The 13,174-nt window shown below is 29.0% G+C and overlaps 1 protein-coding gene across 3 annotated transcripts in view; it reads right to left on the bottom strand.

Moving 5' to 3' along the window:
- LOC107166914 (sodium channel protein 60E-like) overlaps positions 1–13,174 on the bottom strand; it is a 140,088-nt gene that overhangs the window by 9,136 nt on the left and 117,778 nt on the right. For 2 of the 3 annotated variants that reach the window (XM_089220400.1, XM_089220401.1), the window contains 15 exons: positions 6,906–7,157; positions 5,976–6,222; positions 5,365–5,680; positions 5,179–5,295; positions 4,946–5,104; positions 4,769–4,873; positions 4,431–4,622; positions 4,212–4,366; positions 4,010–4,143; positions 3,743–3,936; positions 3,419–3,621; positions 3,078–3,350; positions 2,792–3,011; positions 2,561–2,700; positions 1,925–2,221 (listed from right to left, as the gene is read on the bottom strand). In XM_089220400.1, the coding sequence (XP_089076526.1) occupies positions 1,925–2,221; positions 2,561–2,700; positions 2,792–3,011; positions 3,078–3,350; positions 3,419–3,621; positions 3,743–3,936; positions 4,010–4,143; positions 4,212–4,366; positions 4,431–4,622; positions 4,769–4,873; positions 4,946–5,104; positions 5,179–5,295; positions 5,365–5,680; positions 5,976–6,222; positions 6,906–7,157 (3,004 nt within the window). The remainder of the gene's footprint in view (positions 1–1,924; positions 2,222–2,560; positions 2,701–2,791; positions 3,012–3,077; positions 3,351–3,418; positions 3,622–3,742; positions 3,937–4,009; positions 4,144–4,211; positions 4,367–4,430; positions 4,623–4,768; positions 4,874–4,945; positions 5,105–5,178; positions 5,296–5,364; positions 5,681–5,975; positions 6,223–6,905; positions 7,158–13,174) is intronic. The other variant, XM_089220402.1, reaches the window with a different exon arrangement.

Here is a 13,174-nt window from a genome sequence, read left to right as displayed (position 1 = left end):
TGGTTATATCCAAATTCCTTGATTCATATTTAATAAAGATTGTTAATATAATAAAAATAAAGAGTAGTAGACAGATCTTACTAATAAGTAATAATGAGCTATCGTATATTCGATTGCATAATACAATTTACTAAAATATAAATTATTTAAGTTTAAACCCTGAAAGCTTATGTAAAAAATGACGTTTAATTAATAAAACTTGCGTTAATATAAACCTGGTTTGACTACATAAATGTCATACTTTAATATAATTTCTTTTATTTGCCAAGTATTTAAGTATCATTAAACATGCTTACGACTGAACGGTATGAATTGCTAATAATAGGTATTATATATATAATTATTATTTAATAATGTAATTATTTTCAAAATTCGTGGATTTCTATCGATTAAATGCTGCATGATTAAATACGTCCAATAAATTATTATTATCGATGTGTATCAAGTAATAATATGACATATTGGGCTTGTTAAAATTGTGAAAATGCTGAAATGGCTGAAACTTTAATTATTCTTATTCATTTAAATGTTTGAAGATTGCTAATCTAATCGATGAACAATTTTATTTTTTGAATACGATGCATATTATTATTATTTTTTTTTATAGAAATTTAAACATCATGGTTGATCAAAGTTGTTAAAAGTTTTATATAATTATATCTGAAACCTACTTATCACAACGTGTTCAAGTGCTTTCCATATTAATTAAAATATAATTTTAGCACTTTGTAAAGCAAATATAAAAAACTTCTGAATGCGGTTTCGTCTAATGAAATTAATTCGATCGTGTATGCTTGAAATTTTAATTAGGATATCTGATAATTTATTTAAAGTAGGTATATAGATATAAGATATTTTTTCATATAATGTGCATAATTATTAATAAATTTATCCTATTAGCTCTCATTTATGAACTTTGTCGTTTAATGTACAATCAAGTTACCACCTATATTTAAAAATCTCTATTGCACAGTGATAATAATGAACATTTATAGTTTTGGTATAGTTAAATTTATAAGTCGTATAATTTTTTTAAACTTTCATTTATACAGATAACCTTTCTCATTAATTAATATTTATTACATCCCAATTCAAACGTGGTTAACTTATAGGTAGAAATGTAAAATAAGTATAACAACGAATTATGTATATTAATAGGGTTATGGTATGCATTACTATAGTGAAGTAAATTAAAAAAATTAAATGACAATTATTAAAATCAGTTATATGTGTACATTTAAATGTAAGATATACATTTTTCTTTTACATACAAACGAGTGCTTTAAAAACTAAATAAATATGTTTGGTATTATTATGCATTAATTAAATAAGTATAATATATTTTTAAGTCGATAGAAAATAATAAACTGGACAAAGAATCTGGAATTAATGTAATTGAAATTTGAATCCATCAAATCCGGAACACATGATGAGTATACTGTTTTTCTATTATGGAAAGACCCTTTGGGTTATTTACTGTTAATAAAATTATACTACTTCCATTGAAAGTATCTTCATGAAAAATGTATATTTTGATCACTGTAAATCAACAATACAATACTTTCTAAGGAAAAACTGTGTCAAAAACATAGTTTACCATTTGAAAACCAAAAGTCAATAACTCGGATGTTTATATAGAGAAAATACAAAATTATTTGAAAATATATGGATGATGTCTAGTATTAAGTTCTATATCAATCATGTGTTATTCGTAAGAACATCATTTTAAACTAATGGGTTCGACAAATAACTGTTGATAAAATGTTACCTATATTGATTAGATATTCAATAATTGTATCGATTATCAATCAAATATTTTTTTTTCATAGGGATAAATAATAATAACTTTTGTTGCGTTTATATTTTATAGTCGTTGAAACGTTTATGTATCGATACAGGCTAGTATTAAGGTCTAATAACTTACTGTGACATTTTCTTGGGTGATGGTTCTTCGTTTTTACTCGTCGTATCTAATTGAGCGTTAGATAGTAAAAACAATGGTAGGTTAAGCCAGAGTGACGCTCCTAGTTCAGATATTTCAGATGTATCGGAAGCTCTCGAAGATTTTCTGGACGAAGCTCTAGAATTACTACCGATACCTCCACCAATACCACTGATTGACATGCCTTTAACATGCAGGAACGACGAAAGACGTGACTGCCAACCTCCGGGGCTCGAAGACTGCGTATCCGAATATAAATCCGTTATGTCTTTTTTCCGCCTAAACAATTTATGTTTTAATGCAGGTATACGATAGTAAAATAACTAGATCGGTAGTTAAATATTGCAACAAAACAAAATAATTAATTAATTAGGCATTTAAAATTTTTCATAGAAAAATAATAACAAATTGATATAATGAAAAATTGAGCTATACCTACATAATAAAATTATAAAAAATGTAGTATAATGATCTACGGAATGCAGATATAAGAGGAAAATAAAGACAAGAAAAGGTATAAATTTGGTTAATATTAAAACTACAATTTGGAAAAGTGTTCAAAGTAGATAACGTTGATGGATTGTTATTTATCCAAGTTACGCGAAACAAATACAGTACCTTCGGAAGTTTCGGTAACTTCTCTGTATTAGTCTCGCGGCTTTATCTTGACGTTTCCACAGCCGCGTAGATGATACAATTTCCAGTTCCTTACGTGTTGGGAATTGTTTTTTAAACTTCACGTCCATTTGATCTCGTAGCTGATTATAAATATTAAAATTTGAAATCATCATTAAATATAATATTTAATTATTTGTATAATTTAATAAAAGTGCTACGATTATCGGTTACTTTTTTGAATTCGTCTGTTTCATCGACATGTCCAAGCACATGTTTGACGAGTGCATGGAGTATATCCAAGCAATGGATCTTGTTGCCTCTTGCAATTGGCAAATTGAAACTGACCAAAGCCACGATATTTGGCTTAGGTATGCCTAATGGCGGGTCCAAGCTTGCAATGAAATCTGATATTTGATTGAATGCTATGAATTGCGTTGCATGTGGATCGTATCTAAAATAGAAAAACGACGTTTAGAATAGATTATGCTTGAAAACTCTGTAGATATTTTTCAGTTACTTAGACCATCGGATGTAAAACATTTCGAGATCGTCTTCTACAATGCCGATCTCTTCTTCTTGATGAGCTTGGTTAAAGTTTTCTAATATAATAGCTATGTACATATTAATTACAATCATGTAGCTTATTATGATGAAACTCGTAAAGTACGTAATTGCGAGAATAGGATGTCCACAATTGCCGTTCGGAAGTCCTGGAGATTCAAGCTCACAATCCGGTGGTTGTACCATAAGTGATTCAAGTACGTCGTTCCATCCGGCCGATGTCATCAGTCTATAATAAACAGATGATGTTTGAAATCACATTTTGGAACTTCATGTAAATACAATTTATGTACTAACCGGAACAATAGTTGCATACTTCTACCAAAAGTCTCAAAGTTTACCATGTCATTAATTGCTTTTTGTTTTTTGACATGCCCGAAGACCGACATACCGATTATGGCGTATATAAAAGTAATCAGACCGAGTAGTGCACCAATATTGAAAAGTGCAGGTAAAGACACGATTAAGGCGAATAAAAGTTTCCGTATACCTTTGGCGGCCTATAAAATTCAAATAATTAATTTCAGTAACAACCAATTACCCACAAATTTCAGGAATTGTCTAAAACTAAATTTGATTATTAATTTTTAGTAGTAACTAATAATTTAATTATTATCTCACCTTAATCAATCGCAATATTCTACCGATTCTGAACACGCGAACTACTCTTAAAAGTGTTGGTGATACTGGGAAATCGATCATAATATCTTCCATAAGTATACCAAGAACGGATGCTAAAACTAGCAAAAAATCAAAAACATTCCAAGGAACAGTAAAATAATGAAACCGAAGACCAATGATTTTCACTAAAGCCTCTGTGAAAAAAAAATAAATATATAATATGTTGTAATAAACACTTTTTTGAATAATATTTTTTTTTTAAATTACCTAATCCAAAAACGGTAGTAAAAAATGCGTTACAAACTTCTAGTATGAAAAATACCGGATCAGGCTGATTGTAATGTTCAATACCCATCGTCAGCATGTTTAAAAAAATCAATACAAAAATTGCTATCTCAAACCTAAAAAATAATGTTCACGTTTTAATCATTGGAAATTTTTAAGTATAAATAATAAGTAAATAAAAGACCTTCGGGAATTTGATAAGTCGTAAAATATTGCCATAAATTGATTGACTGGGCGCTTAATTACTTTTTGTGGTTTTTTCCGGCCTAGTTTTTTCATGGCCGTGTAGTAATGCTTTTGACTTTCAGTCAAGAACATTTCTAACACTCCGCCTTCGTACTATAACAGATAGTTCATTAACATACAAATGATGTGACCTCATTAAAAATAATTGTATACCTACCTTTTTTTTAAGCATGTTAAAGTTATCAATTATAACGCCGATGAAAAGATTTAGAGTGAAAAATGCTCCACATACAATAAATATCACAAAATATATGTAAGCGTATAAGTTTGCCTCATATTCAGGTTGTAAGTCTACACCACGAGCGTCTACAGCATCTGCCATTACTTCCATCCAACCTTCGAATGTAGCCTGAAAATGTAGTGTTCAATAATATAGTATAGTATTAAAAATATAGTTACATTTTAATGAAGATATATAAATATCATTATTTTGATAACAGTGTAGCATGAGTATATTTTTTCAAAAATAATAATAAATACCACGAATAAACTTACAACTTGAAATAAAGCCAAATAAGCTATGCCCACGTTATCAAATGATATTTTTGAGTTTAACCAAGTATAGTTATGGAGCATGCAGTCACTGCGATTATTGACAATCTACAAAAATTATTATATAGATTTTATTTAACACCAATAAAAAAACGACATCAAAACATATCAAGTACATACGTTTACGGATAAACGGTCTCCGTTGTCATCAACACACTTAAAAAATTTTCCACCAAAAAACTGCACACCCATGATCGAGAATATCAACCAAAACACAAGACAAACCAGCAGAACGTTAAAAATTGATGGAATTGCATACATCAGAGCATTCACAACTATCTAGTAATGTATAAAATACGCGCATATTATATTACATTCAACGTAAAAGTATTTTTGCACTTCGTAGTACTTACTCGCATTCCTTGCCATCTTGATATAGCCCTGAGTGGTCGCAAAGCTCGGAGGGTTCTTAACGATCGTAAAACTTTTAAATTCTCATTTTCATCAATTAGTAAACTAAAAATTGACATCTGTTTCGAAAAAATAACCAAAACGATTTTAATCTGTTATAATAACAAACATTTTTTTTTATATATTACCATTGCAATAATGAAGTCTAAAGCTGTCCAAAAACTTTTAAAGTATTTATAAACCCCCAATGCTATCCATTTTAGCATAAGTTCAATTGTGAAAATAACGCAAAACGTAAAATTAGTCCAATATAATGTAGTTTTGAGCGTTTTGTTTTCGTCTAGGTAAATATCTTCAAAGCATAAAGTAACACTCGACGCAAAAATCAACACTAGTATAAACCATTCAAATATCGGAGTGTCTACTACTACGAGAGTTTTCTGTCGAAAAGTCATCCATCGGTCACCAAAACAATTATCAACCCATTCTTTTTTTATACCAATCCTAAAAATTAAAGATATTTAATAATTAAAATAAAAATATTTTAACGATTCAATTCAAATCGATTTTATTATTAAAATTATAATTTATATGTTTAAATATAAAAAAAAATATATATAATGATTTTTGTTTTTATTTTAAGAGTTAAGTAATATTATGATAAAAAAAATATTTTAATTTATGTATGTACTAATATGAAAACTAAAAACAAATAAACCAATGAAACAAAATATTTTATACAAAATATAAAATTAAGTATATTGAAATTATTTTAATATTTAATAAATGCACCGTTTACCTTTGATAGCAACTAAAAGGAAAACATTCTAGTGGAGCTTTTGATTGTTTATTTCTGCCAAACCCTGGGAAACTGGGAGCTGCATCAACGAAATTTCCTTGAGAGTCTCTTCTTCCTCCCACGGTTAATTCATCCACATACGATACAAGTGTTATCCAAGGTTTCTTTTTGGACTTTTCATCAATTATTGTTGTATCATTATTTTTTTGTTTCAAGAAACACGTTTCATCTTGATCTTCAATTTCGTCTGAATAGCGATAATCAAAATAAAATATACACCTTAATATTTAAAACAATAAATCTGTTGACCAAAATTGAATCCATTTTATTAACTTCAATTATTACAGCCAAATATTCTTTAACCTCTTATGAGAATTTTATACAATTTTTATGTCAAGTATTTATTATTTATAAAGTTAATTTTAAATTTAAATGATTTCTTTTTTTGTAAAGGTTATGAACCTATACTCTAATTTTAGTTCAAGTCATCAACTTTTGTATAAACATTTATAAATAAGAACCATCAACCAATAATAAATAATAATGATTAATGATAGCTGTACGAATATCATATTATTTTATCTGCGTTACACGGTTTTAATTTGCAAGAAAGATATTTAGTTTAAATACCTCAATATTACAAGGTTGATTATAATTAATAATTATGAATATAGTTTTATGTTCTGATGTTTATTTAATGTGTTAAGATACAAAATTTAATTAATACTTGTCTTATTGAATATAATTATTTAATTTTAAAAAATAACCATTTTTACGTTCTTGAAATGAATCAAGTGTGTACCTATGTTCAATTTATTTTTATGTATAGGCATTAAAGTATTTTCTACAAAAATGTTGTTCATATCAATGACAATAAAAGTATAAACAAAACAATATTTTATCTTTAAAAAAAAACAACATATATTTTACCTTTACTGCTGTCTTGCCTGGTGGCCAATATGTATGATCTTCGATGTATACCTGTAGGTGGTGGACTAGCGTGGTAATGTTCGGATAATTCAAATGTTTCATCTAACATTGGTAGTTCTAAGTCTCTTGTTAATGTAGGTGCATAACACATGGCGTCCTGCATGATTTGATGGTATAATAAATCATCAGATGTTGATTCCTGGCAACTAAATACTGGCGTTTGTTGAGTTGTGAGTGGTCCTTGGTTATATCCTGTGAACAAAACTAAGTTAAATCAAATACATTTATTTTTATTTATACATAATATATTTATATTATGTATTGTGCGCCCAAATATATTAAGAATTATCACTAGATTTTTCAGACAACTGAGCTTGAAGAAATTAAAATTTTAAGTTACAAAAATGGTAAAGGAAATTGTATAAAAAAAAATCCCATACCTATATATATGGTGATGCAGATACTTTAAATATTAGTATCACACCCTATACTTCTTGTAACATTAATGAATTTTAAAGTTATTGTGATATTAAGTGTACCCAACCTGTATACAATGTAATTAATAATTAATTGGTACTTTCTAAAACATAACGATGATCATGCTAAAATATTACTTTGTTTGTACTGTGTATGATTATTATGATTGTATGCTTCAAACTTAATTATTATTGAAATATTATGTTTAAAAATGTCGGTGTTGTGTAGGTAATTTATTCAATGAATTGTAAGAAGCTTATATATTTATATATTATTTTATTTATTTGAGAATATCAATGAATAGTAATAAAATGAATGTTGAAAATAATGATATTTAAAACAAATTAAAATACTCATAAATGGAGAGAGGGCTTAGAATTTTAGGAACAGGGTATTAAGTAGATATAATAGAGTATAATAGATATAAACACTATTAAGTACTATTATACAGAACAAAATCTGACAGGTGAATCGCTGATTTATAATTTTGAAAAATAGGTTGCGTTGCGACGACGTGCAGCTGTCGAACCAATACTCGGATCTTCTGACATAATTAAAGCGAAACTTAATGTCTGGAGGGATGCATGAATACATGATGAGCTGTGGTTGAGCGGGAGTTTTGATGAAACTAGAAGTAACTACAAAATGACAAACATTAATCCATAGTCACGCTGAAGAAGACGACTGGAATTACAAATGATCAAATACGAGCGTTACACAAACTTTGTGTGCCTTTGTAAATAGCTTTTAGTATATTATTATTATATGCACATATCAAATTATTAGAAGTTAGTTGTATAACGCCCATAAGTGCAATTCAATTTTTCTTTGTAGTGGAGGGCTGAACAAATGTATGCCAAATATACCTAAATGGGACGAATCCCTCCCCGTACTCCCCTTTAGTTGACCTTTAATAGCTTCAAAAATGTTTATATCTTACAAGATTTTTACGTTATATTTTATTGATACATTCTTATTATTACTAAGGCCTGTCCCGAGAGGTATTGTAGGGGATATCACCCTACGTCCCTATACAACCATCTACAACAAAATAAATTACAATACCAAATATGAAACGATATGGGAATAAAAATCAAAACGAAAACAACCGCTAATGGATTATACTTTATACGACGAATTAAGATAATATTCTTCGATCAATATTAAGAACATTGACCGTTAAAAATAAAAATAAATAAATAACACTATATGTTAGTTTTTACGATATTTCAATTTTTTACATACTATTCATTTAGTTAAATAATAGGTCAAATGTCATTTAACTCAAGTATTAAAGTTTGAAACACAAGTTAAGTTGTATTGAATGCAAATTTGCTGAGTCTTCCATAGTCCCTTATAGAGGGAGAGAGAGAGAGAGAGAGAGAGAAATAGGCGCTTGACATCTTCTAAATTAATCTTATAGGTTTAATGACAAATAATGTAATTAGTTCATAAATAATCACAATATTATATTTAATTTACAATAGCTGTGGTAGGAGGTAGTTTTTAGTGATGGAAATAATAAGTGTAAAATTAAAATTTTTAGGTTTTAAAAATTATTATTTTTTTTTTTTGTAAGGGGGACCGGCGGCAACATAGGCCGGGTGTATGTTGTACCGTACGGTAGGGGTTATTTTTGGGTATTTGTTTGTAGGTTTTTAAGTGGGTAGGGTTGTAACACGTGTTTGTATATGTGTGGTAAGGATATGTTGCTAAAAATCACGGGTGGTCAACTATTTGGGAGCTAGCAACTGCGGCCGGTACGTACTACGTAAGCTCAATGCGTTTCCGCAGATTGAGCGTACGACCGCGCCTCACCAAGCCACTTAAAAATTATTATATTGTAAAATAAACAAGCTTATTTATTATAAATATCTTGGGGAAGAAAATTGCACTTATGATTATGCCAAATAAATGTTAAAAATTCGATAAACAAAAACAAATTAGTCATCGACGTTAACCGTCGTATTTTAAACGAAATCTCGAACTATATAAACACTAATTTTATCGATTTAAGTATTTTAAATAAATTTAAATATTCATATACATAAAATATTTAAATTACATATTTTTAGCTGTCAAAAACGAGTAGGTAGTTTCAAAGTAAATTAGGATCAAACATGCACATTACTCGTACATTAATGTCTACCTCTGACACAATATCAGTTATATTACTATAGAATAACAATATTTAATTACTGATATTAAATCACACTTAAACTTTAAATAGTAAAAAAAAAATATTTATTCTTAAACCTACCTACATAAAAATAAATTCGTAAAACTATTTTTTTATTTTAAGCCATTTGCCAATAAAACTCCAAAATTATATTACTAGTTTTTAAACATAAATAACTATTATAATACAATAAATAAAGTTTGTATAATAAGGAACGCGATTAAGATTTTGTAGGCAAATACTAAATAGAATACATTAGAACTATGTAATATTGGTATTATATTTTGGTTCTTATTTCCATCGTTTTATAGAAAGAAAAAGTATAGCACTTATACTTAAGTGGCCATCAAGCTGATACGCAGAGTGCTAGTGCAATTTAATAACAATATTATCTAACACCTGTGTACCCATTGTGACATATTGCTTGTGCATATAAAAATATATGTAAAAACATACTCTTTTTAAGTAAGAATAAGGTTTTTTAATTTAAAAAAAGGACAATGCTTCTTTAAGAACACTGAATGAAACTCAAAAATTCGCACACTTTAGTGTTTCAATATTTTTATCACAGCGTGTAATATGTATCGAAATTTGTTAGTATACATTTTATAACATAAAAATTGATCGACAACTGAACGAAAATAAACCTAAGAAAACCAACTAAATCAAACTGAATAATTGTTACAAGCTTATTATTATATATCATTTTTCCGTATTGTAGTACGACCTTTCTACTTTAACTAGACGTAATGATGTTTTAATAAAAGTTGCAGAACATAACAATTCAATTGATTTAAAGTGTGCGGGGTGATAATGCACGCTGTAGCGTGTCGGAAAACAAAATGATATTATAACATTTTTATTCACATTATAATTTTAGATAAAATATATTTTAAACATATTGCATAAATAGAACGTGAAAAAATACATCATTTCAGTTATTAATTCTGAAAAATCAATAAAACCAAAGGTCACAACAAACACTAAGTTTACGCCAACGTCATTGCATCGAATAAAACACGATTGACGTTTGAAATACTTAGTTCTTAAAAAATACGTATACTGATCTTATATAGATGTAAACTTATTTACTCCCTCTCTTCTCCTACCCACTTACATGGTGACTAGTGGTGGTGATATCACTCACAGTCACCTCCGTACCTCACCGACGGAAATCCCGTAAGACACTATATACACCGCACTCCGTATAATTGCCAATAGGTATTGTGTATTTTTTTTTGTGTGTTTTTGACGTTCTATTCGTTTTTCAAAATCCAATTTATCCGCTAAAGATTAGAGCTTATTGTATTATGAATGTAAGCGATAAATGCAGTTTATATGTGTAACTAATATAAAATGGTATTGACAATATTATTCTATCGTATAAAGAGCTTACACCGGAAATATATATCGATGAAAAGAAACTATATTTCAGTGGATAAAAACAAGAAAACAAAAAATATGAAACATAATTGAATTTTTATCTTACACACGGTTGACGACTGTAAAACAACATGTAACGTCGAAAAGTGTGATTGTCTAACGTATCCAGATATTATAATTGTTTCAACAGTATATTTACAAGATGTCCACGGACTGATAAAAGTAATAAGAAACCCCTCGTGGAACGATTTAAATTTCACACATTGGACCACCTATAAAGTCTATATCTTGAACTCGAAGTAACGATGCTTTTAGACGATATTCACTCAGGTTATCTTAATCTCATGTTATTAAAACGACAGAAAAGTCGTATATTGCAGTTTTATTTGTTTATTTTTTTTTTTAATTGTCTATGGCATAATGCAGTTTTAATTTAATCCCTATATGAACTTTATTGCAATGTACAATACGGATATAGTGACTCCATATAATAAATGTACATTGCAGTTGCCCAAAATTGCTGTTATCCAATTCTCGAGTAAGGATATGCTGTATATTATAGAGGTGAAATTAAAGTGTATAACAGACGGTGGCAACAATTTCACCCGATAATAATTTGCAAATATTAAAGTTTATCATCCTTCCCGTGGATTTTGATTTTTACAATTTAGGTAATTCCCGTGTATATTTTATTGAATGAGCGTGGTATAGAGGATTTGGTTATTTGATTTCCCCCACCTGTAGACAGTAATCGTTGAGTTATTAAATATCAAAAAAATTAAAAATTGGCCAACAAAACTTAATGTAAAATTATAGTATAACAAAAAAAATAGCCAATATTAATAAAAAAAGGCCCGTGTAATAATTTATAATTTTATATCACGTGGCAAACGTTTTTTGTCATTAAATAGATGTGTTAAATATGAATTCAATGTTTTGTCATTGAATTCCTACGAGAAACAATATTGTGCATAAACGATCTATTATAGCCTATATATATATATGTATTATGTATATATGGACATTTTACTGTGTACCTATGTATGTTGCACATCTCTATATTGTATTAGTAATACATTTTTCTAATAGTGATACGTGCTATGTTGAACTAATATTTGTATTGAAACAAATCGCATATATTATAATATATTTTAATAGTATATATGTTTTATTTTATGTCACAATAAACAGTTGTAACCTGCAGTTAAATTTCGCAAGTTGCTTGAAAATTACGTAGCAGATTACAAGTTACTAGTGTAACTTGGCTACGCAATTTTGATACACGTCACTGATTACTACTCATACCAGGGCCCTACACAGGTCTTATACAGGATAGCCAAATATTCAAACACCCGGTTAATATAATAATTGGTGCGCTTGTTCCTTCCACACGCGTATTTTATTAGTCCACTGCCGCCGCGTATAATACGTAGTTTCATCCTTCCCCTAAGCCTTTTGGTTTGGCCTACACGGCATATCGTACTTTATACATTTATATATATATATAGTATATACACTATGGCACACTCAAAAGGGGTCGTGTAAAGGTGTGTATAATAATAATTAATAACGAATGGCCCCGCGCCGATGTGCACTTTAATACGCGACCGTCGCCGTTTCGGCCCAACAATTCGCCGCGTTTAATGTGCGTATATATATATATATATATATATATATATATATATATATATATATATATATATATATATATATTATATATGTGTTTATACGACCGCAATAACTGTTATGCGCCCGCACACACACACACACTAAATTGTACGCACAAATGTATATAACCGTAGTCGTTTAGTGCGCGCGCAAATTTTATGTAGCCGCTCAAACATAAAGCGATATGTACTTACACAAATTCACGTTGACCACTGTGCAATGGCGCTCACGATACGATTTTTGATTATACATGTATGAATCGTGAGTGGTGGGCATAAGTTTTTACACGGGAACGTGGTAAGAAACTTTACGTTTTTACCGTCGATTTCAAACATATTATGGATACGAAATTCCTGTCTTCACTAAACATAATAAACTTTTAGGTCAAAATAACGGAGGGAGAAACGACGGTAGGTGCCCATTCGTAAAAAAGTTTCTAGCGATAAAAAAATAACGTTCAAGCAAGAGGTAAAAGAGATGTAATGATGTTTATGGTTATCGATGGCATCGATTGTGTTGGATTACAGATTTGTATACAATGCAGCATCCATAAGTTTTATGC

Source organism: Diuraphis noxia, unplaced genomic scaffold (genome assembly GCF_037042655.1).
Source record: "Diuraphis noxia isolate RWA-SAM2 unplaced genomic scaffold, SU_Dnox_SAM2 contig0002, whole genome shotgun sequence".
NCBI lineage: Eukaryota > Metazoa > Arthropoda > Insecta > Hemiptera > Aphididae > Diuraphis > Diuraphis noxia.
Note: the sequence above shows the minus strand (reverse complement) of the source record. Positions and strands in the feature narration are given on the sequence as shown.